At 35.6% G+C, this 21,845-nt stretch overlaps 1 protein-coding gene across 8 annotated transcripts in view; it reads right to left on the bottom strand.

The window, feature by feature from the left end:
* Ppp4r4 (protein phosphatase 4 regulatory subunit 4) overlaps positions 1–21,845 on the bottom strand; it is a 113,604-nt gene that overhangs the window by 50,507 nt on the left and 41,252 nt on the right. For 5 of the 8 annotated variants that reach the window (XR_013439242.1, XM_078050774.1, XM_021735857.3 and 2 more), the window contains 4 exons: positions 3,646–3,793; positions 3,091–3,164; positions 1,477–1,583; positions 575–682 (listed from right to left, as the gene is read on the bottom strand). Coding sequence is in view for 7 of the 8 variants with exons in the window: in XM_078050774.1 (XP_077906900.1) it covers positions 575–682; positions 1,477–1,583; positions 3,091–3,164; positions 3,646–3,793 (437 nt within the window). In the remaining variant the exon portion in view is untranslated. Of the gene's footprint in view, positions 1–574; positions 683–1,476; positions 1,584–3,090; positions 3,165–3,645; positions 3,794–6,173; positions 6,821–6,927; positions 7,485–21,845 lie in introns of those variants that run through there. The other 3 variants (XM_078050776.1, XM_078050777.1, XM_078050778.1) reach the window with 3 other exon arrangements.

The raw sequence follows: 21,845 nt of genomic DNA, 5'->3' as shown, positions 1-21,845 counted from the left end.
GTTAAAACAAAGTTACCCAAGATGGTTTTAGATAAGATTGCCTTTAATATCATGCTTACAGCTTGGTAAGAGATTTGATTTAGAGGAGAAAAGAATAAACTAGTTGTCCTATGCCTTTCTTCCCTGAGCTTCATGCACCCAAAGGGCAAGGAAAGCAGAGCTGGGAGTGGACGTCTGGACTGTACAGGGACAGAGAGAGAGGCTGCCACGACAGCATCTCGTTGGAAACAAGCCTCCATCAGCCAGAGAATAATCAGCCAAAAGAAATGCCCCTACTACATTCCAAGCACGGTTTATACTAGGACATTTCCCTTTCTTGGATCTAAGCCTTTGGAACAAAAACTAAATAACTAAAGTAAAAAGAAAAGAAATTAACATTAATTGAATGCCTACACCTTGCTCAGCACATTCCCTTTAACCTCTTTTAATCCAGACACACCAAGAGGTGCTTGTCATGATCACTTTGAAAGATCACATACAGTGAACCTTTTTAACAGCACACTTTCATGGAATACAGGGTTTGACAATCCAGAAATAAGACAACAGCAGCATAAGGAACTAAAAGTGCACTTACCCAATGCCCTGAGCTATATTTTCTAGCTGCCGACACATACAAGATCGAACTTCATATTCTACATCTTGACAGAGTGATTTTACCAGGGGAAGTATTTCTCTTTTAATACTGAGGGAGAAGAGCAAAGAAACATGTAATGGGTGAATGTTTAAGAATAATTAAGATTTTCAAGCAATTACCATCAAACTCTTAAATCACTTTTAATAACTATTATATAAGTCTTTTGGTTTACAAATCATTTTTACATGTTATTAAATTTGGATGTTATAATCATCTACTTGTAAATTATGTAAAATATGACAGTATCAGCTAAAAATAATGGTTAATTGTGGATTGGCAGATGACTGTCTGTAGCTTAGCAAAAGGCTATAGTAATGAAATAGCTCATTCTGTTATCCTTCAACTTCATGTTTTACTCTCATATCATAATTACATAGCATCCCATTATTTCCACTTGGTATTTGTCATCTTGACAGAGAGCAGCATATGAATTATGAACATATCTCATAAAACTTCAACATAAGATTTATTCAAAATAACAAATTCAGAACCAACACATAAGAAAGCAGGAAAACCACCTTTATGTCATGTTCACCAAATTTGGAAGTCCTAATATAATGCTATTTGATCCTCAAAAGTACACTAGGTGAGGGATATGAAGATCACATGGGAAGCAGAAAATAAGTTAATCTTACTGATCTTGAAATTGAAAAGCCATGAGATCAAGCAGAAACACTTCTTGATAAGAAAATTTCTGTCTGGGAATTCTATAAAGTTAAAATATCTAAATTTGCATGTAATGTGAAATAATATAAATTGAACATAATTATTAATCATACAAATCATTATACATTTTAAATCAATTTCTTAAAAGAGATAAAAAATTATATTCAAATACTCACGTATGGGCATCAAATTTGTTGGCCAATTTTCCTAAAATTTTACAACTAACTAAACGAGACTGGACTGTTTGAGAAAGTTGTGCCTTGGAAACAAGTGGATTCAAAATCTAAAGAGACAAGATTTAGAAAACAAATTCACAAAATTTTATACATACTTGTCACTAATGTCAGATATTTTCTTCAAAGAGTATTTTATTATTTTAAATGTTTTTAAAGAACCCGATTTATATTTTGAGGTACCTGGCTCATTACCTGGATCACTTTGTCTGTCTTCTGAGATAAAGTAAAATGATGATAAATCATGCAATTAAAAACAATTAGAAGCAAAAAAAATGAAATAAATTTTATGGTAAATTCTGCAATGATCTAAATGCACTCAAATACAGAAATATATAGAATGTACACAAATATAGAAATATATAGAAATATAGAATATATAGATTATCCCTCATATATATAAACACACTCTCTCTCTCTCTCTCTCTCTCTCTCTCTATATATATATATATATATATATATATATATATATATATGAGAAATACATAGATTAACGTGTATATGTATGTGTGTGTGTGTGTGTGTGTGTGTGTGTGTGTGTGTGTGTGTGTCAGGGATAATCTTCAAAGAATGTAAAAATCATTTCACTAGAGGATAAGTTTTCTATTTTTGCTATTCTCTTAAATTTACTTAAAACTTTTCAAGAAAGATATACTAATATTAAAAAAGACCAACCACAAATTGACAATAATATTTATAATAATATTTTCAAGTATAACAAAGAATTGACAACACAGATAGATGACATATATAAATAGTACTTGAAAATCAGACAACTCCAAAAGAATAAATAAAATTGATGTTAATATAACATATGGGAAAATAGAAGCATATTTTTTAATTCTAATTAAGATTTAATTCTATATTTAACACATTAAATTTAATGAAAATAACACTGTTGATAAAAATCTAGAAAAACTAAATTTTTACATATTGTTAGTCAAGAGCTTAAGAATGTTAATGCCCTCTGACCCAATAACTTCCACTTTTCTGGAAGCTACAGGTAAAGAAATTATCTGAAAAACAGGAAAAACTCTACAGAGATGTTCCTTAATGCCTTATTTTGATTGTAAAGCTTAAACCTGAAAACAACCTTAAATGTTTAACGAGTAGTACAACTACTACCAAATAAATTTAAAATAATGTAGAAAACCCATGCTAAGTGGAAAACAATCATACACAGGTTCAACATGATTACTAATATGGCAAAGACCAAGCATGTATAGGGAAATCTAAAGAGAAATATATCAGAATCTTATAAGTAGCCACGTATCAGAACCATGAATTATTTTTCTTCCATTTATTTTCTGTCTTTACTCAAATTTTCTACAGTGATCATGTGTTGCTTTCCAAATGGGAAACAATTTTATTCCTTTGAAAAAAAAATTTTGACCAAAATTTAAAAACTTACTATGAGCCAAGGTTATAGCTCAGTGGTAGAACAGTTGCCTAGTACATATGAAGCACCGGGTTTGATTCTCAGCACAACATAAAATAAAAGTATTAAAAACAAACTTACTTATTACAAGCAACAACATCAACAAAAACCAGTGTTACCTCGTGCCTTAGAGTTTCCTTTGGCAATACTTCTATCACAGCCAGGAGAGTTTCCAGCCATGCGTTGCTGACACCTGATGGACACACATGTAACATGCTAAATTAAGCGTCTCACTTACCACTGCTATTTCAACCCAGCCATCAATAGTTACAATAACATTCAATAGAAAGTATCCTATTCAAAGAGATTTTTCTATTTTTTCCTCTTAGGCAATATTTAGAAAATAGTTAATATTTTTAAAAAATTTGGGAGATTATCTTAAACCCAAGATATGTTATTTTGCTATATAATAATACTGTAAACATATGTCAAATAATAAGGTCTAAAAGGAAAGTATAAATCACAAGATGAACTAATGGGTCTTCAGCTTTCAAGAATACTAAATTTTGTGGATTTTGTATGGCGACAGCCACAGCTGTTTTAAGTCATACCATCACTCAACTATTAGCCTGGCCTTATTCTGTTATCCTCATCAGGTTCACAGAATTCAAATAACACCATGGCCATTTACAAGAAACATCAAAGAAACATCATTAAGCATGCCAGGCCCTGACCTGTGTCCCTTTGCTCCAGATGCAGGAGAATGACTTGGAGAAAGGAGTGGGCATACGTATGGACTGACACTGACTCTTCTTGCAGAATGGTCAGAAATGCTACCGCAGCCGTTAACTGCATTTCCACTCCTGCAACATGCAGGGCTTCCTGTGTAATCAGAGAGAGTTTGCTATTTACAGAGATGAGCGATCAGCAGTTACAATATTTAAAAACCCAAGATCACAGAAACCAAACACAGTCATATTCGACAAAATACTACATATGACATGTAAGGATATGTACTTGGTATTATTACTTTATATGAGAACTAAATCTGTTCCTAATCATTTAATTCAGTGGGCTACAGAAACCATAACTGTCTTAGGACTTTTATAAAATCAATAACATTCCATTATTTTACTGAATAAAAATTATAAATAGTATAAAACCTTTAAACAAAAGAATAGGCATATTTGATGGGTTTGAATTTCTATTTTGCTACTGCTATTGTACAGATGTCATTCTACCTAGAAAAATAACATCAATGCTTAATCACACATGTTTTCATTACTTGTATTTCTATTTCAAAATAAAGATTATGCACTCTATGAAAAGGAATACACTTAAGAATGTACCAATGTATTCTCCCTTTAAAACACCTGGCAAGAACATAAATTACCATGAAGTAAACATTTTATAAGAACTTCTTAAATATAAAAATGTTTTTTAAAGAAATCACTTATATTGAAACCATCTCTATTTACCATTTCAATAATATTAAAGTGCATATTCAAACCTAAAGCCTACATTAGAATATGAATTTTCAACACATAAAAGAGTTTTTTAAAAAATGCTTCATAAACTACATCAAACATATTACCTGTACTTCTCTAGAAGTTTGAAAGAGACACAGGTCAAAGGGAGTTGTGCGTGTGATGTAAAAGCAGTTGAAGGTGTTTTTGTTCAATCACATTTGGAAATTATATAACTATTTTCTTACTAATAAATTTACTAGAACATCATGGGACTCACAGTCATAAAATAAAATTTCATTTCTGTGATTTTAGGAATACTGATCTTTCTACATCAGTCCCTCATATATATATATATGTGAATTACAGCATAATCTTTATAGGCATTTAAATCATTTAAACAGCTTTTCTTTACAACTTACCAATTTATTTTTCAAAATGAGCATTTTAAAAATGACCACTGTACATTCAACTAACTTTCTGTATACTCCCCTTGAGAATTTAAGTAGAAATCTCACCTGGTCCAAACCTTAACTGAGCTCTTGTTCCTCTATCAATCTTCCTCTTCAACTTCTAGCTGCTCATCCCCACAACTCCAGGGTCATCCCCTCACTCATCCCAATCAAAGATCAATAAACCCTGAAGACTCTCCCTTCAAAACAGATCCAGAATCTGACCACTTCTCACTTCTACCACTACCACCCTAGCCCAAGCCACCATAGTCTCCAGCCTGAATTAGTCTAATCACCCTTAATCAGTCCCTGATTCCACCATCGACCCTCTGCTATCTATTCTCTATAAAGCAGCCAGAGAGATGCTTTCAAGAAATATATCAGTTTACACCACATTTCTGCTCAAAATTCTCCAACAGCTTTCCTCCTCAAAGTCAAAGTCCCTTTAGTGACTTCAGGATCTGTCAGTTCCGTTCTTTGCTCAGATTTCCACATGGTGCACCTCTGACCTCTTTCAAGCCTTGACACAACACCATCTTTTCAACAAGTCCTTCCCTGATGATCCTATTTTAAACTAAAAGTGTCCCCTTCCCAGCTTACACCACCATCAGCCCATGTGACATTGGTTCACGTTCTCTGTCCTCCAAATAGAACATAATCTACTTAACCATCAGAATTTTTGTCCATTTGATTACTAATGCATCCCCAACTCCTAGCACACAGCAGGCACTCAGTAAGCAACTGCTGGATGACTAAATGTCTTTTGCTCTTTCACTTAAACTTTCTGCTCCCATTACTTTCTCCTTTCACACATAGTTTCCACATCTCCTAAAAGGTGGCTTCAAGAGATTCTGAGGTGAGTTATAAAGACTAAGGATTTGGTAGAATTTGGCCAAAGGTAAAGCAAAAATGGATCACATAGATCCTCACTCCTTTTTTCATGTCCCATAAGGAGTGGTCCATGCCATCTTCTGCCCCAACAGCTCTGTGACGATGGTTTACATTCTATACCCAGATTCCTTGATTCAGCACAGTGGGACCACCACCAGTCACCATATGAGAGGTAACATACATGGTTTTACAGCAGAAAAAACATTCAGGGCAGAGAAGTATTTTGCTGAAGGCCAGTGAGCTAGTAACTGGCAACTCTATGACTTACCCCTTGCCTGCCAGAAGCCAAAGACCCCTAAGTACTGACTTCTTCCTCACTGATCCTGCACATCCATTTGTCATTGATTAAGGCAAGGCTTAAACCAACTCTAAGCCTTCATATGGCAGTGAGGGACATCTGGCAGTAGCATCTGCCACAGCAAATCCTTCTGTGCAATCTATCACACATTCAGGTGGCTGGGTTTGGTTTTATTTTGTTCTAAGCTTTTATAACACAAAAATGTTGTTTTACAAGTTTTTTCAACCAAAAATCCATCACACATCTATCTTAAGAGTTCTTGGCTGAGAGAAAAAGAGAAGGAATATTAAGGCATAAAGCAGAAGTGGTAACTGGTCTCTGAAACCAATCCTCCCATCTCCCTTGTTTTAACTATTTCCAAAACAAACATTTGTTTCACACTAACAGTTTTGAATTTGGAAAACATTTTTGAAAGATCTGATGTGGCCAGTGTGCATCATCGTTACAGATTTCAGAAGGCATAGACTTTATTTAGAAACAGAAGGACTTTGCAAAGAAATATTTAAATAGTGAGGGCCACAGTGCACATTCCAGTTCAGGTGAGTCTGCTGTTTTAAGTTCCAAGAGCTGAATTCTGCCCCCTAAAGTCATTAAGTCCAGGGTTTGCACATATGCAAACTGTGTGCAGAGAAGAACATGTGGAGCTCTCCGGCTTCATTCTTCTTACTGAGTGACTTAGTCTTGACTCCTGCAGCAACATTTGCCCCAACTATTTTGCAATGAATTTTCGAAAAATCCTCAAGTCTTATCAGGATTTGGGTTTTTCTCTTGTTGTGCTGACTTCAACATCTGGAACTGTCCACTGTTAAGAAACCAGCACAGACTAAGAGATTTTATCACTGCTAAAAAATCAAATGATTTCTAAACATATGTTTCTGATACATAGTACAATGAGAGCATGATACTTACCCCAAAGCGTTCTCCTCCACAGAGTCACACTCTCTGGACAAATATATGTGAGATCCATACTCTCTGGATATGTAAGTGTGTATCCTCATGGACCTTGGAATACACTGAAAAGTAAATTTCTCTATTGCTTAAGTGCATGCCTTAAGGCCAGTTACCATTCCTGTTATATATTATCGCATGGCTGCCAGCCCAATTTGAATTCCTCAAAAATGAAATGAGACAGTTGATAAATGAGAAAATTATACATTTCCAAATTTAAAAAACTATTCCCACTCAAGGAAGGAAATTCACCAGACACTTATATGTTTAAAATTTGTTCTTGAGTTAGCATGAAGGTGCAAGAAAGCGTTTTGTAAAACAATGTGATATCTTCCTTCCATGCAGAGAGGGAAATAGCCCTATCTCCAATGAACCTACATTATATCCATCAAAAGATATATCTCAGGCTGGGGTTGTGGCTCAATGGTAGAGCACTCACCTAGCATATGCAAAGCACTGGATTCAATCCTCAGCACCACATAAAAACATAAAAATAAAGGTATTATGTCCACCTACAACTAAAAAAAAAATGTTATAGATATATCTATTTACAATACATATATAGGGAAGTATTATATAAATCATTAGTCCAAAAGAACAAATATTTTAGATCTATATGTTTTGAAACTAATATTATTTAATAAAACTGGAAAGCACATTTTCAGAGAATGGTGCTTGAATAAGGTAAGGAACTGGAAAATTACAAAATATCTTTGTGTATTTTTAGAGATAACATCCTGGATTTTTTTGAAAAATTAATACGGATCTAAACATGTGGGGTATTGAAGGTAATAAATGTGGGAATTTTCAATAATTAAAAATGACAGTGAATATCTCTTTTCATTATAAAATTGCAATATTTGTAACAGACTTTAAAACTGAGTTTAAATGTGAATAATTGGAACACGCTAACTCTAAAATACCTTTACAATTCACTATAATACCTCATTCTTTTCACTATCACTGATTTTCACATTCTGCACCAAAATAAAGGATGGAAAGAAGTGACTGAGAGCACAGAAAGTCAGTCTGAACTGGGAAATAAAGTGTAGACAGTAGACAGAATAACATTTCAGGGATTAAACACAAGGTTCATGAGAAGGTCCACATAAAAATTCCCTCAAAGGCCCTTTCTATAAAGGAAATACCAGTAACAACAGCAACTATCATGTGACTCCTATGATGTACAGTGACATGTTCTGCCATGCAAAATCTTAAGACCAACAAAATATATGTCAGGGCCATGGTTTCAAAATTTAACCTCCAGCTGAAATATTCTGCAAAGTCATTTTTACATATAATAAATTAGAATCATGGATAATTTTATGACTTAGGATAAAAATGTAAGGCAGCAATGTCAAACTTTGCCAACAAAAGTATGTGCTTATGAAGGTAATATCTACTTAATGAACGTGATCACTGTAAATAACCATTTTAAATAACTCATAGCAATATTTAATTAGTTAAATCTTTTTGAAAAAATTACAAACTCTTTTCTTGGTGAAAAAGTAGCAATTGCAAATTTGGTAATTTCTATAAGCAAATAGAAATGGGGCTTTTTTTCTAGTCAGTCACTAAAAATCTAATTCTGAAGAGAATGTAGTTTCAATTTCATCCACAGTATTTATTAAGTACCAGTATCATGCTAAGGTTCCAAGAACTTGGCAAAAAGTCCAAAGATAGGGTCATCTGCCTTAGAGTGACTTCTGCTGGCTGTATACATTCACACTCAAAAAAAAAAAAAAACCTCATTTAGTGACTTCTGCTGGCTGTATACATTCACACTCAAAAAAAAAAAAAAAACCTCATTTAGTGACTTCTGCTGGCTGTATACATTCACACTCAAAAAAAAACTCATGCTAGGTGCTAGAGACCTAGCAATCGGTAAGCAGGGCTAGCAGTGCACCTTACATCCTGACAACACTGCTAATTTGTCATTAAATCTCTGAAAGGGCTAAGGATAAGAAGTACAATATGCCATAAGAAAGGTGACCTGTGAGGAGTCCGAGAGGGCTTTACTGAGAAGTGACAACTGACATATGTGAATAAAAATAAATACTAGACAAAAAAAGTGGGAAAGAGAGAGAGGAAACAGCAAGGGTGGGAAAGAAGGCACTCCCAGCACTGAGAAGTAAGGAGAAGCATGCAGATGAAAAGAACTGAAAGAAGACCCATTAGCGAGCCTGGAGCAGAGTGAGAGGGTTTGTCGAGGTGGTGATATAGTGCCAATTATGCACAGCCTTAGAAGCATTAGGCAAGAGAATATGCAAATTATAGCTTTAAATGCTTTGAAATATCAAGCTGATTATAAAGTTGGAAATGAATCAAAAAGGAGAGAGGTGGGATGGAATGGGAGGGAGACAGAGGGTGAAGATCCCTTGCAAAGCTATGACACGAACCTGCAACGGCCCTCATAAGAGCCTGGCTAGGGTGGAGGCAGTGCAGTGGGAGAGAGTGAGCAGAGCCAAGAAATAGTAAGTCATGGAAGAAACAGGATTACTTAATTCATCAGTAAAAGAACCAACCAATGGTACCAAGGATGAGTCCCAAAACTCTGGCTTATAAACCAGGAAGAGAGTATGAGGACATATTAGGATGGAGGACAGTGCAGGAAGCTTGGGTACTGGGGCAACTGCTAACTCTGAGATGCCTCTGAGACTTATAAAAAGAGATGACAAGCAGAAAGTCATACAGACAGATCTGATACTCAGGAAAGGTCTGCTGATAAGGAAGTGGTCTGCATGGATGGTATTTAAAGGCATGGGGTCTCCTGTGGAGGGAACAGAGACAACAGTGGAGAGCTCCTGCTGTGAACGTGATTCCACCTCAACAGAGGGAAGCTGAGAGCATGACGTGTAAATGAGGAGGCTGCCACAGCGTTTGGGCAGAATATTTAATTTTAAGTTCTAAAGTATTACTACCATATCCCTAGAAAATTACCAACTGAGCAGAGTGGACGTAGGGGTGATGACAGGGCACAGTAGGGGACATAGGTATACAGAACCTGCGCAGGTTGCAAACAGAAACATTTGGGTTAATGTCATTCTGAAATTAAACCAAGAAGGAGTAATAAAGGAAAGGAATCTTCCTCTTCTAAACTTAAGTAATCCCAGTCAACTGTCTAATAATGATAATTTTTTAAAGCTGGACAAAACAGAAATCCTCTGCATAAGGGCACATGGAAACTAACAATGATCCAAGAAATGCCAGAAATCAAGAAAAGAGAACATGTAAGTCTAGGCCTGCTTCCTCCCCAAGATACCTGCTAATTATATATAGAAGAGTCTAAGAGACTGAAAGCCTCAGAGACTTCACTGGCTGCCTTGCAGAGGCCCTGGCAGCCCCTCCTGCCATAGGTGGCCTGGCAGGGAGAGAAGCCCCATACTAAAAGGGGACCGAGAGACTTTATGGCTAGTGCAGTGTTGGCCAGAAGAAGGATGAGATTCCCCTAGGTCCCAAACCATTTCCACAAATAATCTGTCACATACTAGGTCAAGCACACAATCAATACCACCCAGACACAGGAGAAGATGACATGAATGAGAACCAGCAAACACCAGAAAACAGAAACACTGGTGTTCCCTGTTACATACCTGGTGCAAGAGATAAAAGACACAACTAAGAATTTCAACAGGGGATTCTAATGTATATTTTTAAAACTTACAGCATATTTATTAAAAAGTTAAATAAAAATTCTATGCCAGAAAAAGTACAATAATCAAAATCAAAATCTGGTTAGACATAGAAGAATTAGTAAACTGGATGACAGGTCCGGAAAAAAAAAAAAAAAAAAAAACAAATCACAATGAGAAAAAAGGCTGGGAAATAAAATAAGGTTAAAGATATAGGTGATACCATGAAAACATCTAGCATAAGTGAAACGGGAGTCTGAGAAAAATAGAGAAGATTAGGTAGAACCACATTTGAAAAAAAAAGAACTTTTCCAAAACTGACAAAATAAGTCTGATTCAAGAAGCTGTACATAATCCCCCAAAGAAATTTACATATTGGCACTGTAAAATCCTAGGCTAATAAAAAAATCTACTTAAAATGTGTGTAAAATGCATTTCAGATCAACAAACAGAGAATTTATACTAACGGGTGTTCTTCATGAAGGAAAAAAAATGATACCAAATGGAAATACTATAGGCAATAAGAATTGATAAATATGTAGAAAATCTAAATAAATATTGATTACATAAAATAATAACTATAACAATATCTGTGAGGTTTAAAGTACATAAATAATTAAAGTGCTTGAAAGCATTAATATATAAGTCAGAAGATGATTAAATGGAATTAAAGAGTTGTAAGGATCATGTATCAGACAGAAAGAGGGCAAAAATACTGAGGAACATTAAAATTTGCTTAGTCTTTGTTGCAGTGTCTAAGGTTAGTAACAAAAGCGAAGGAAAAAACATATATAACTTCCCAGCCAACAGAAGGCAGAGAAAGTAGAATAAAACTGTATATTTTTAAAAAGGAAATAAATAAGGGAAAAAGGAACATAGAAAAGTGGGCAAAAAGAAAAAGCAAATGCAATGTAAGATGACATGTGATTACATTAAATGCAAATAGATTTAAATGGTATTTTTAATAGGATGATTTTTCTTTTTTTCTCATGTTTTGGATCAAATGTTTTAATTAAAATTGTGTCAGATTGAATTGAAAAATAAAACCCAATCCTGTTTGCAAAATAAACTTTAAGACATGTGGATAAATCACAGATTAGAAGATATTTAAACACGTAACCAACAAAGAGCTTGGAACCGGAATATAGAAAAGGTATTATCCCATTAGAATGCTGCACCACACTCGTAGATGGATATTTGGGTAGTTTTCAGCTTTGGCTATTATAAACAAAGCTGCAGTGAACATTCTTGCCAATACTTGGTATGGTCAGAGCTTTTTAAATAGGTATATACTAGATCTACTTGCATTTCTGTAATGACTAATGATGTTCAATATCTTATGCTTATTGGTCATCCACAAATCTCCTTTGGTGAATGTCTTTCAAATTTTCAACTGAATTGTTTTCTTATTATTGAGTTTTGAGATTCATTTACATATTCTAAACATAAGTCATCTATAAGATACGTAATTTACAATATTTTTCCCACTCTGACTTGTCTCATCAATTCTCTTAACATTAATTGTCTTCTGAAGAACATTCACATTTGTCAAATTCTTCTTCCATGGATCCAACTGTAATCATTATACTAAAAAATCTTTGCCTACCTCACCAAGGTCACAAAGATTTTTTCTTATGTTTTCTTCTAGATGTTTTATGATTTTAGTTTTTAACACGTAGGTATATGATCTGTCGTTGTTGTTGTTCTTCGGTTTGGTGCATCATGCAGACTTTCTTCAATTGTTCCAATGCCATTTGTTTAAAAGCCTGCCCTGTCGGTACTGAATTGCTGCTGTACCTATGTTAAAAATGAACTTACAATTTTAAGATTTTAAGGGTACATGTGGGTTGGCTGGTCTGTTTGTTTAACTCTCTGTGCCATTTTTCTTCGACTGCAGTTTCTGAACAATCCTCACCTTTGTCTCACCTTTGTTCTTCAGTATGTAACATTTCCTTTGATTCTGGCTGCTCCCAAGACAGACTTTTTTTTTTTTTTTTAATGTTAGCAGTTTTATTTTGCTGTAGCTGGGGGCAGGGGTATGTATCCTGCTTGGTGCCTTCTGAGATTCATGGGTCATGCTTTGTTCTTTCATTAATTTCAGAAAAGTCTTAGACATTATTTCTTCAAATGATTTTCTTCCCTGTCCTCTTTTCTCATTCTGAGACTCTCTAGGCATTAGAGCACTTTACACTGTCTCAAAACCACTGGACACTCTAGACTATCATTCTGCACTATTTTATCTTTGTGTTTTGGTTTGAACAATGTCTATTTTCATGTTCCCTGACTTTTCTCCAATTGTGTCCAAATTCCTGATAAGCCTACTGAAGAAATCTGATAGCATCTTTTTATTTCTAGCATTTGATATAGTATCATCACTGTTGAAACCCCCTATACGTCCATGTATTTTATTTTTCTACCATATTTTTAACATATTTTAAAAACATTATTTTAAATTTCCTAATACCTCTAATATTTGGGTCATTGCTAATACTAGACCTGTTGTTTGCTTTATGTCTTGGTCATTAATCCCCCTTATTTTGTGTACCTAGAAATTTTTGACTGAAAGGTGGATTTTCAGTGAAGATGGAGGTAACAGTATCTGTGCTCTGAAATGGACAAGCCTCCTCTGCTAGGCTCTCTATATGGGGGATGAATAAGTCTATCTAGTAGTTAAGCTGGGTTTGAGCTCTGCTATTGCTAACTTTCACAACATCACAGTTTCAAACTCCCCCCAGCAGCAGATCACTGCTACCTTGGGTTCAATGGGCAGCCTGAAATATTTTCCTCAGTGTTCCTGTTCCACTCTCAGCAGGAGTCTCTCTCCATACTTTGGTCAGGGACCACTGTTGTTTATTACCATATGCTAAGCTAATAGTGAAGGTAAAGGATTCCCGACTATCATAATCCGACCTCATCTCAGATCCAGGCCTTTCAGCTTGAGCCTCGGCACTGGAGCTTTATCAGTGCTCCTCTCCTATGACCTTGTATCTTGGGGAAGGAAGATCTTTGTCAGGGTTGTTTCCTGCCCATTCCACATTGGTAGCAGACCTCTGCTTTCTATCAGTTCAGGGTCTTAGGTCTAATATCTCCCACCCTTCTCCCAAAGGAAAGAGGCTCAAGTTTCCACCCTTTTTCCAAAAACATTATCCAAGAGACTTGGCTGAATTTGCTTCTACCACAGCCACAGAAGCAGGCCCTAAAAGCAGGAAAGTTCACTGCACCTTTTCCCAGGAGAGCAGGCCTTTGCTTCACAAGAGAGAAGGTTCTGAGGCAATAGACAGAGTTTGTTTCGGACCCTCAGCAGCAGCTAATCACCATCACACCTGCTCTGCCTCCCAATTTCATGAGCCAACAGTGGAGACCTGGGGCTAGAGCTTGCAAGTGGGTGAGTGCAAGGCTTTCTTGGGTCTGGAGCTCCAAGTTATCAAAATGTAATGGATTCTGCTGGCCTAGAGTCAGCCCATAAAAATCTGCTAGAAGTTTAAATGAGGATTCCAACATGGCGGCGGGCGCGGAGAGATCAAGTCTCTGACCTCTTCAGCTGTGCGGGCATAGGGAGTCATAAACAATCTAAATTCTGTTTGCTCAGGATCACTAGGCAATGCTGAACTGACGTGGATCTGGGGCGATCAGTCTGGGCCTTTCAGAACACACACTGAGCCCAGATCGGCTGAATTCAAGCTCCAGTTCGCCTGCTTCCCGCAGAAAAACAGCTGTGACTCAGCACTAATCCATCCGGCTAAAACAACTGGTCAGCCCTTCTGATCCTACGGAGGTAAATGCAAACTGAGCCTTCATAGGTAGTGGCCACAGGTTTGAAACGGGGCTTGGGAGAGACAGTAAGGACCGACCCGTTGCATTGGTCACCCGGCAAAGGGAAACGAACTGTCGCCATTTGCAAGAGATACCACCATGGCAGAGAACTGATGTCACCAGACTGCGGAAGAGGAGATAACTTCATTGAAACCTGCGGCTACAATGACTTCTTCCCTTCCCTTCTAACACCTTTCCTCCCAAGTATCAAATCTATAGGAGTAAACAGTAACTCAGCAGTCAAACAGAACAAGAAGTAACATGAGCAGTTTGAAAAAGCAAGGAAGAAAAGAAGTACAAACAATGCAGGACAGCCTAAATATTCAGGAGAACCTAGAGTCATCAGAAAAATGGTCATATAAACAACTCAAGGAATACCTTAGACAGATGGAATGGAACCTTAAAGAGGATACGAGACACCAAATTCAAGACGCGAAAGAACACATCGAGAATGAATTACATAAACAGATAAAAGAAGAAGTTAAGCATCTTTATCAGGAGATAGAGATTATAAAAAATAATCAAACAATAATTCTAGAAATGAACGAAATGATAAACCAAATTAAAAACTCAATTGAGAGTATCACTAACAGAGTGGAGCAAGTAGAAGCCAGAACGTAAGATAATGAAGACAAAATATATCATCTTGAAAAGAGTCTAGCCAACTCAGAAAGGCTGGTAAAAAATCACGAGAAAAACATCCAAGAGTTATGGGATAACATAAAAAACCAAACTTACGAGTCATCGGAATAGAAGAAGGTACAGAGATTCAAACCAAGGGAATGAGTAACCTGCTGAATGAAATAATTACAGAAAACTTTCCAGAAATAAAAAAGGAAACAGATATACAAATTGAAGATGCACACAGGACACCGAGCATACAAAATCACACTAGACCAACGCCAAGACACATTGTTATGAAGATATCCAATATACAGAACAAAGAGAAAATATTAAAAGCTACAAGAGAAAGGAGGCAGATTACATTCAGGGGTAAAACAATAAGGTTAACAACGGATTTTTCATCACAGACACTGAAAGCAAGAAGGTCATGGAACAATGTATTTCAAACACTGAAAGACAATGGATGCCAACCAAGAATTCTGTATCCAGCAAAATTAAGCTTCAGGTATGACAATGAAATAAAAATCTTTCATGATAAACAAAAGTTAAAAGAATTTGCAGTCAGAAAACCAGCATTGCAAAGCATTTTGAGCAAAACACTACACGAGGAAGAAATGAAAAACAATAACCAAAACCATCAGTGAGAAGTGCCTTGGTAAAGACAGAGGGCGAGGGGAAAAATAATCATGGAGAAACAAACTAAATTTTTTTTAAAAAGGATAAATAATCAAACATGGCTGGAAGTACAAACCATATATCAATAGTAACTCTGAATGTTAATGGCTTAAACTCTCCAATAAAGCGACATAGGCTGGTATCATGGATTAAAAAACAAATCCAACAATATGCTGCCTCCAGGAGACACATCTGATTGGAAAAGACATTCACAGGCTGAAGGTGAAAGGATGGGAAAAAATATACCACGCACACGGTCCTCGTAAGCAAGCAGGGGTGGCCATCCTCATATCGAATAAAATCGACTTCAAGACTAAGTTAATCAAAGGGATAAGGAAGGACATTATATACTGTTAAAAGGAACCATTCACCAACAAGACATAACAATTATCAATATTTATGCACCAAATAATGGTGCCGCAACATTCATAAAACAAATTCTCCTCAAGTTCAAGAATCAAATAGACCACAACACAATAACTATGGGTGACTTCAACACACCTCTCTCACCACTGGACGATCCTCCAAACAAAAGTTGAATAAAGAAACTATAGAACTCAATACCATAATCAATAACCTAGACTTAACTGACATATATAGAATATATCAACCATCATCAAATGGATATACTTTTTTCTCAGCAGCACATGGATCCTTTTCAAAAATAGACCATATATTATGCCATAGGGCAACCCTCAGTAAATATAAAGGGGTGGAGATAATACCATGCATTTTATCTGATCATAATGGAATGAAACTGGAAATCAATGATAAAAGAAGGAAGGAAAAATCCTACATCACATGGAAAATGAACAATATGTTACTGAATGATCAATGGGTTACAGAAGACATAAAGGAGGAAATCAAAAAATTCTTAGAGATAAATGAAAATACAGACACAACATATCGGAATCTATGGGACACAATGAAAGCAGTTTTAAGAGGGAAATACATCACCTGGAGGTCATTCCTCAAAAAAAGAAAAAACCAACAAATAAATGAGCTCACACTTCATCTCAAAGCCCTAGAAAAGGAAGAGCAAAACAACAGCAAATGTAGCAGAAGGCAAGAAATAATTAAAATCAGAGCGGAAATCAATGAAATTGAAACAAAAGAAACTATTGAAAAAATTAACAAAACTAAAAGTTAGTTCTTCAAAAAAATAAATAAGATCGACAGACCTTTAGCCATGCTAACAAAGAGAAGAAGAGAGAGAACTCAAATTACTAACATACAGGATGAAAAAGGCAATATCACAACAGATGCTACAGAAATACAGAAGACAATTAGAAATTATTTTGAAAACCTATATTCCAATAAAATAGAAGATAATGAAGACATTGATAAATTTCTTAAGTCATATGATTTGCCCAGACTGAGTCAGGAGGATACACACAATTTGAACAGACCAATATCAATGGATGAAATTGAAGAAGCAATCAAAAGACTACCAACCAAGAAAAGCCCAGGACCGGATGGATATACAGCGGAGTTTTACAAAACCTTTCAAGAAGAATTAATACCAATACTTTTCAAGTTATTTCAGGAAATAGAAAAAGAGGGAGCTCTTCCAAATTCATTCTATGAGGCCAACATCACCCTGATTCCGAAACCAGACAAAGACACCTCAAAGAAAGAAAACTACAGACCAATATCTCTAATGAACCTAGATGCAAAAATCCTCAATAAAATTCTGGCGAATCGAATACAAAAACACATCAAAAAAATTGTGCACCATGATCAAGTAGGATTCATCCCTGGGATGCAAGGATGGTTCAATATACAGAAATCAATAAATGTTATTCACCACATCAATAGACTTAAAGATAAGAACCATATGATCATCTCAATAGACACAGAGAAAGCATTCGACAAAGTACAGCATCCCTTTATGTTCAAAACTTTAGAAAAACTAGGGATAACAGGAACTTACCTTGTCATTATAAAAGCTATCTATGCTAAGTCTCAGGCTAGCATCATTCTGAATGGAGAAAAGTTGAAGGCATTCCCTCTAAAATCTGGAACAAGACAGGGATGCCCTCTCTCACCACTTCTATTTAATATAGTCCTTGAAATACTAGCCAGAGCAATTAGACAGACAAAAGAAATTAAAGGCATAAAAATAGGAAAAGAAGAACTTAAATTATCACAATTTGCGGATGACATGATTCTATACCTAGAAGACCCAAAAGGGTCTACAAAGAAACTACTAGAACTAATAAATGAATTCAGCAAAGTGGCAGGATATAAAATCAACACGCATAAATCAAAGGTATTTCTGTATATCAGCGACAAAACTTCTGAAACGGAAATGAGAAAAAACACTCCATTCATAATATCATCAAAAAAAATAAAATACTTGGGAATCAACCTAACAAAAGAGGTGAAAGATTTATACAATGAAAACTACAGAACCCTAAAGAGAGAAGTAGAAGAAGATCTTAGAAGATGGAAAAATATACCCTGTTCATGGATAGATAGAACTAACATTATCAAAATGGTGATATTACCAAAAGTTCTCTATAGGTTTAATGCAATGCCAATCAAAATCCCAAAGGCATTTCTTGTAGAAATAGATAAAGCAATCATGAAATTCATATGGAAAAATAAAAGACCCAGAATAGCAAAAGCAATTCTAAGCAGGAAGTGTGAATCAGGCGGTATAGCAATACCAGATTTCAAACTATATTACAGAGCAATAGTGACAAAAACAGCATGGTACTGGTACCAAAACAGGCGGGTGGACCAATGGTATAGAATAGAGGACACAGAGACTAATCCACAAAGTTACAACTATCTTATATTTGATAAAGGGGCTAAAAGCATGCAATGGAGGAAGGATAGCATCTTCAACAAATCGTGTTGGGAAAACTGGAAATCCATATGCAACAAAATGAAACTGAATCCCTTTCTCTCGCCATGCACAAAAGTTAACTCAAAATGGATCAAGGACCTTGATATCAAATCAGAGACTCTGCGTCTGGTAGAAGAAAAAGTTGGCTCCGATCTACATATTGTGGGGTCGGGCTCCAAATTCCTTAATAGGATACCCATAGCACAAGAGTTAATAACAAGAATCAACAAATGGGACTTACTTAAACTAAAAAGTTTTTTTCTCAGCAAGAGAAACAACAAGAGAGATAAATAGGGAGCCTACATCCTGGGAACAAATTTTTACTCCTCACACTTTAGATAGAGCCCTAATATCCAGAGTATACAAAGAACTCAAAAAATTAGACAATAAGATAACAAATAACCCAATCAACAAATGGGCCAAGGATCTGAACAGACACTTCTCAGAGGAGGATATACAATCAATCAACAAGTACATGAAAAAATGCTCACCATCTCTAGCAGTCAGAGAAATGCAAATCAAAACCACCCTAAGATACCATCTCACTCCAGTAAGAATGGCAGCCATTATGAAGTCAAACAACAAGTGCTGGCGAGGATGTGGAGAAAAGGGTACACTTGTACATTGCTGGTGGGACTGCAAATTGGTGAGGCCAATTTGGAAAGCAGTATGGATATTCCTGGGGAAGCTGGGAATGGAACCACCATTTGACCCTGCTATTGCCCTTCTTGGACTATTCCCTGAAGACCTTAAAAGAGCATGCTACAGGGATACTGCCACATCGATGTTCATAGCAGCACAATTCACAATAGCTAGACTGTGGAACCAACCCAGATGCCCTTCAATAGATGGATAAAAAAAATGTGGCATGTATACACCATGGAATATTATGAAGCACTAAAAAATGACAAAATCATGGAATTTGCAGGGAAATGGATGGCACTAGAGCAGATTATGCTTAGTAAAGCTAGCCAATCCCTAAAAAACAAATACCAAATGTCTTCTTTGATATAATGAGAGCAACTATGAACAGAGTAGGGAGGAAAAGCAGGAAGAAAAGATTAACTTTAAACAGAGACATGAGATGGGAGGGAAAGGGAGAGAAAAGGGAAATAGCATGGAAATGAAGGGAGACTCTCACTGCTATACAAAATTACATATAAGAGGTTGTGAGGGGAATGGGAAAATAAACAAGGAGAGAAATGAATTACAGTAGATGGGGTAGAGAGAGAAGATGTGAGGGAAGGGGAGGGAGGATAGTAGGGGATAGGAAAGGTAGCAGAATACAACAATTACTAATAGGGCATTATGTAAAAATGTGGATGTGTAACCGACGTGATTCTGCAATCTGCATTTGGGGTAAAATTAGGAGTTCATAAACCACTTCAATCTAATGTATGAAATATGATATGTCAAGAGCTTTGTAATGTTGTGAACAACCAATAAAAAAAGAATTGAAAAAAAAAGAAAGTTTAAATGATTTTTTGTGATCCCCTATGTAATGGCTACCTTTTTCTCCTATATTCTGCCAAAGGTTGGTGCCGCTGCATCTCATTCTTCCTTAGAAGGTTTCTTTATCTTTAGAGGTAAGTTCACTTGGTTTCCTTGTGACCAGCTCTGATAAAGCTCAAGAAAAGTTATGATCCTGTGGGTTTTGTGGATAACCTACTAGTGTCAGAACAAGAATGACGGCTTCTTGCTGCTTTCTATACCCTAAGTAGGAGTGGAACTGACTGCTTTGTTTTTGAGCCCTGGAACTTTTCCTTATTTTCTTATAAGCTTAGCTACACATTTAGAAAAATTTCAAAAATTTTAGTTCATTTTTATTGCAGACAGGTTAAAAAAATTACTGAATGACTAAGAAACACATGTGAAAACCCTGTTCTCCACTAGAATTTCTGAAAGGTAAATTTTAGATGTATCAGAAATGTTAGCTTACATAACTCTATATGTCCAAAAAAACTATATACTCAGTAAACATTTCCATCAAACTTTAATTATCATTGTAATTAGTAATGTCAATCAATTTTGTCCTTCAATACAAATAGAAAAAAAGAAAAAAATACAATGCAAATATTATCCTCCAAATACACTGTGGTGAAGTACTTTTATTTTTGAGCTGTAAATAAAGAAAGAGGAATTTGTGTCATCTGTTCATGCCAATCTCTTTGATTAATACTTTTCTCTTTTTACTCAGTAAACTATAAGAAAAAAATAGATAATTTTATGCCTCTCTGACCATAAAACTGCCCCAGGGGGTCAATCCTCCCCCAATGATCACCTTCCCGCAAACTTACATTACAGAAGTAATATTTCACTGTCTTCTAAACGTTTGGCCTGTCAAAAGAGTACTCCACTGTGGGTTTTTGATGGTCTGCAGGGGATTTGGAACAACATGTTCTGTTTATGATGTATAATTTTGTTTTTTTCACAAAATCCTTTTGCTTTCCTGAGAACTTAACTTTTGCTTTATTTCAAGAAAACATCATCTACAGTGAGAAAGACAGGCATATGTTTTGAGCTGCAAACCAAAGAAGAATGTGACTTGTATCATTTGTCAGTATTCGTCCATTCCTTAGTTCAGACTACTTCTTTTGGGGGAAGAAGTGTCAAACCAAATTATATTATGTCATGCTTCCTAGAAACAACCCCAAGATATTAATACTCAAACACTAAACTTTTAAGCCTATGTTTTCTCAACTGTAAATGAGTATAAATACATCATGTGCAGTTATGATAATGCTGAAGAGGGTGTTTCTAAGGCCCTAAGCACAGTGCCTGACCCACAGGAAGTGCTCAACATATTATTATCTTTTGTCCATGTAACTGTGCTCTGCTGCTTGAAACAACACTTTTTAAAAATAAGGAAAGCTTCTTATTCCAAATATTTCTATTAAAAAATCCAAGTAAGATCACTTTTTAAAATCTACCTATATTCAGTAGATAGAAAATATTGGAAGAAATTGGTGAAATTTTTCTCCTATTTCTACATATGAAAATAAAGTCATGTAAAATTAATAAAAGTATAACTAATTAATCTTTCAGAATATTGCCATATCACATCCACCAATTTTAAAGAATCAACTTTCATAATGATTTATTATATCTCTTTTTTCCTTAGTCTATTATATAACACTATCATCTCCCTTTCCCATATACCACTAATACTCCATTTTTATTTCTCATTCAAGAATGCCATCAGCAAATTGGGCCAATGCATTGCTGGTTTTTCGGGGAAAGACTTTCATCTCAGAATACTAACCCATTAAGTCCCAAGTTTT

The sequence above is a fragment of the Ictidomys tridecemlineatus genome, chromosome 5 (genome assembly GCF_052094955.1).
Source record: "Ictidomys tridecemlineatus isolate mIctTri1 chromosome 5, mIctTri1.hap1, whole genome shotgun sequence".
NCBI classification, from domain to species: domain Eukaryota; kingdom Metazoa; phylum Chordata; class Mammalia; order Rodentia; family Sciuridae; genus Ictidomys; species Ictidomys tridecemlineatus.
The sequence above is the reverse complement of the archived record's forward strand: the minus strand, read 5'-3'. Positions and strand labels throughout refer to the sequence as shown.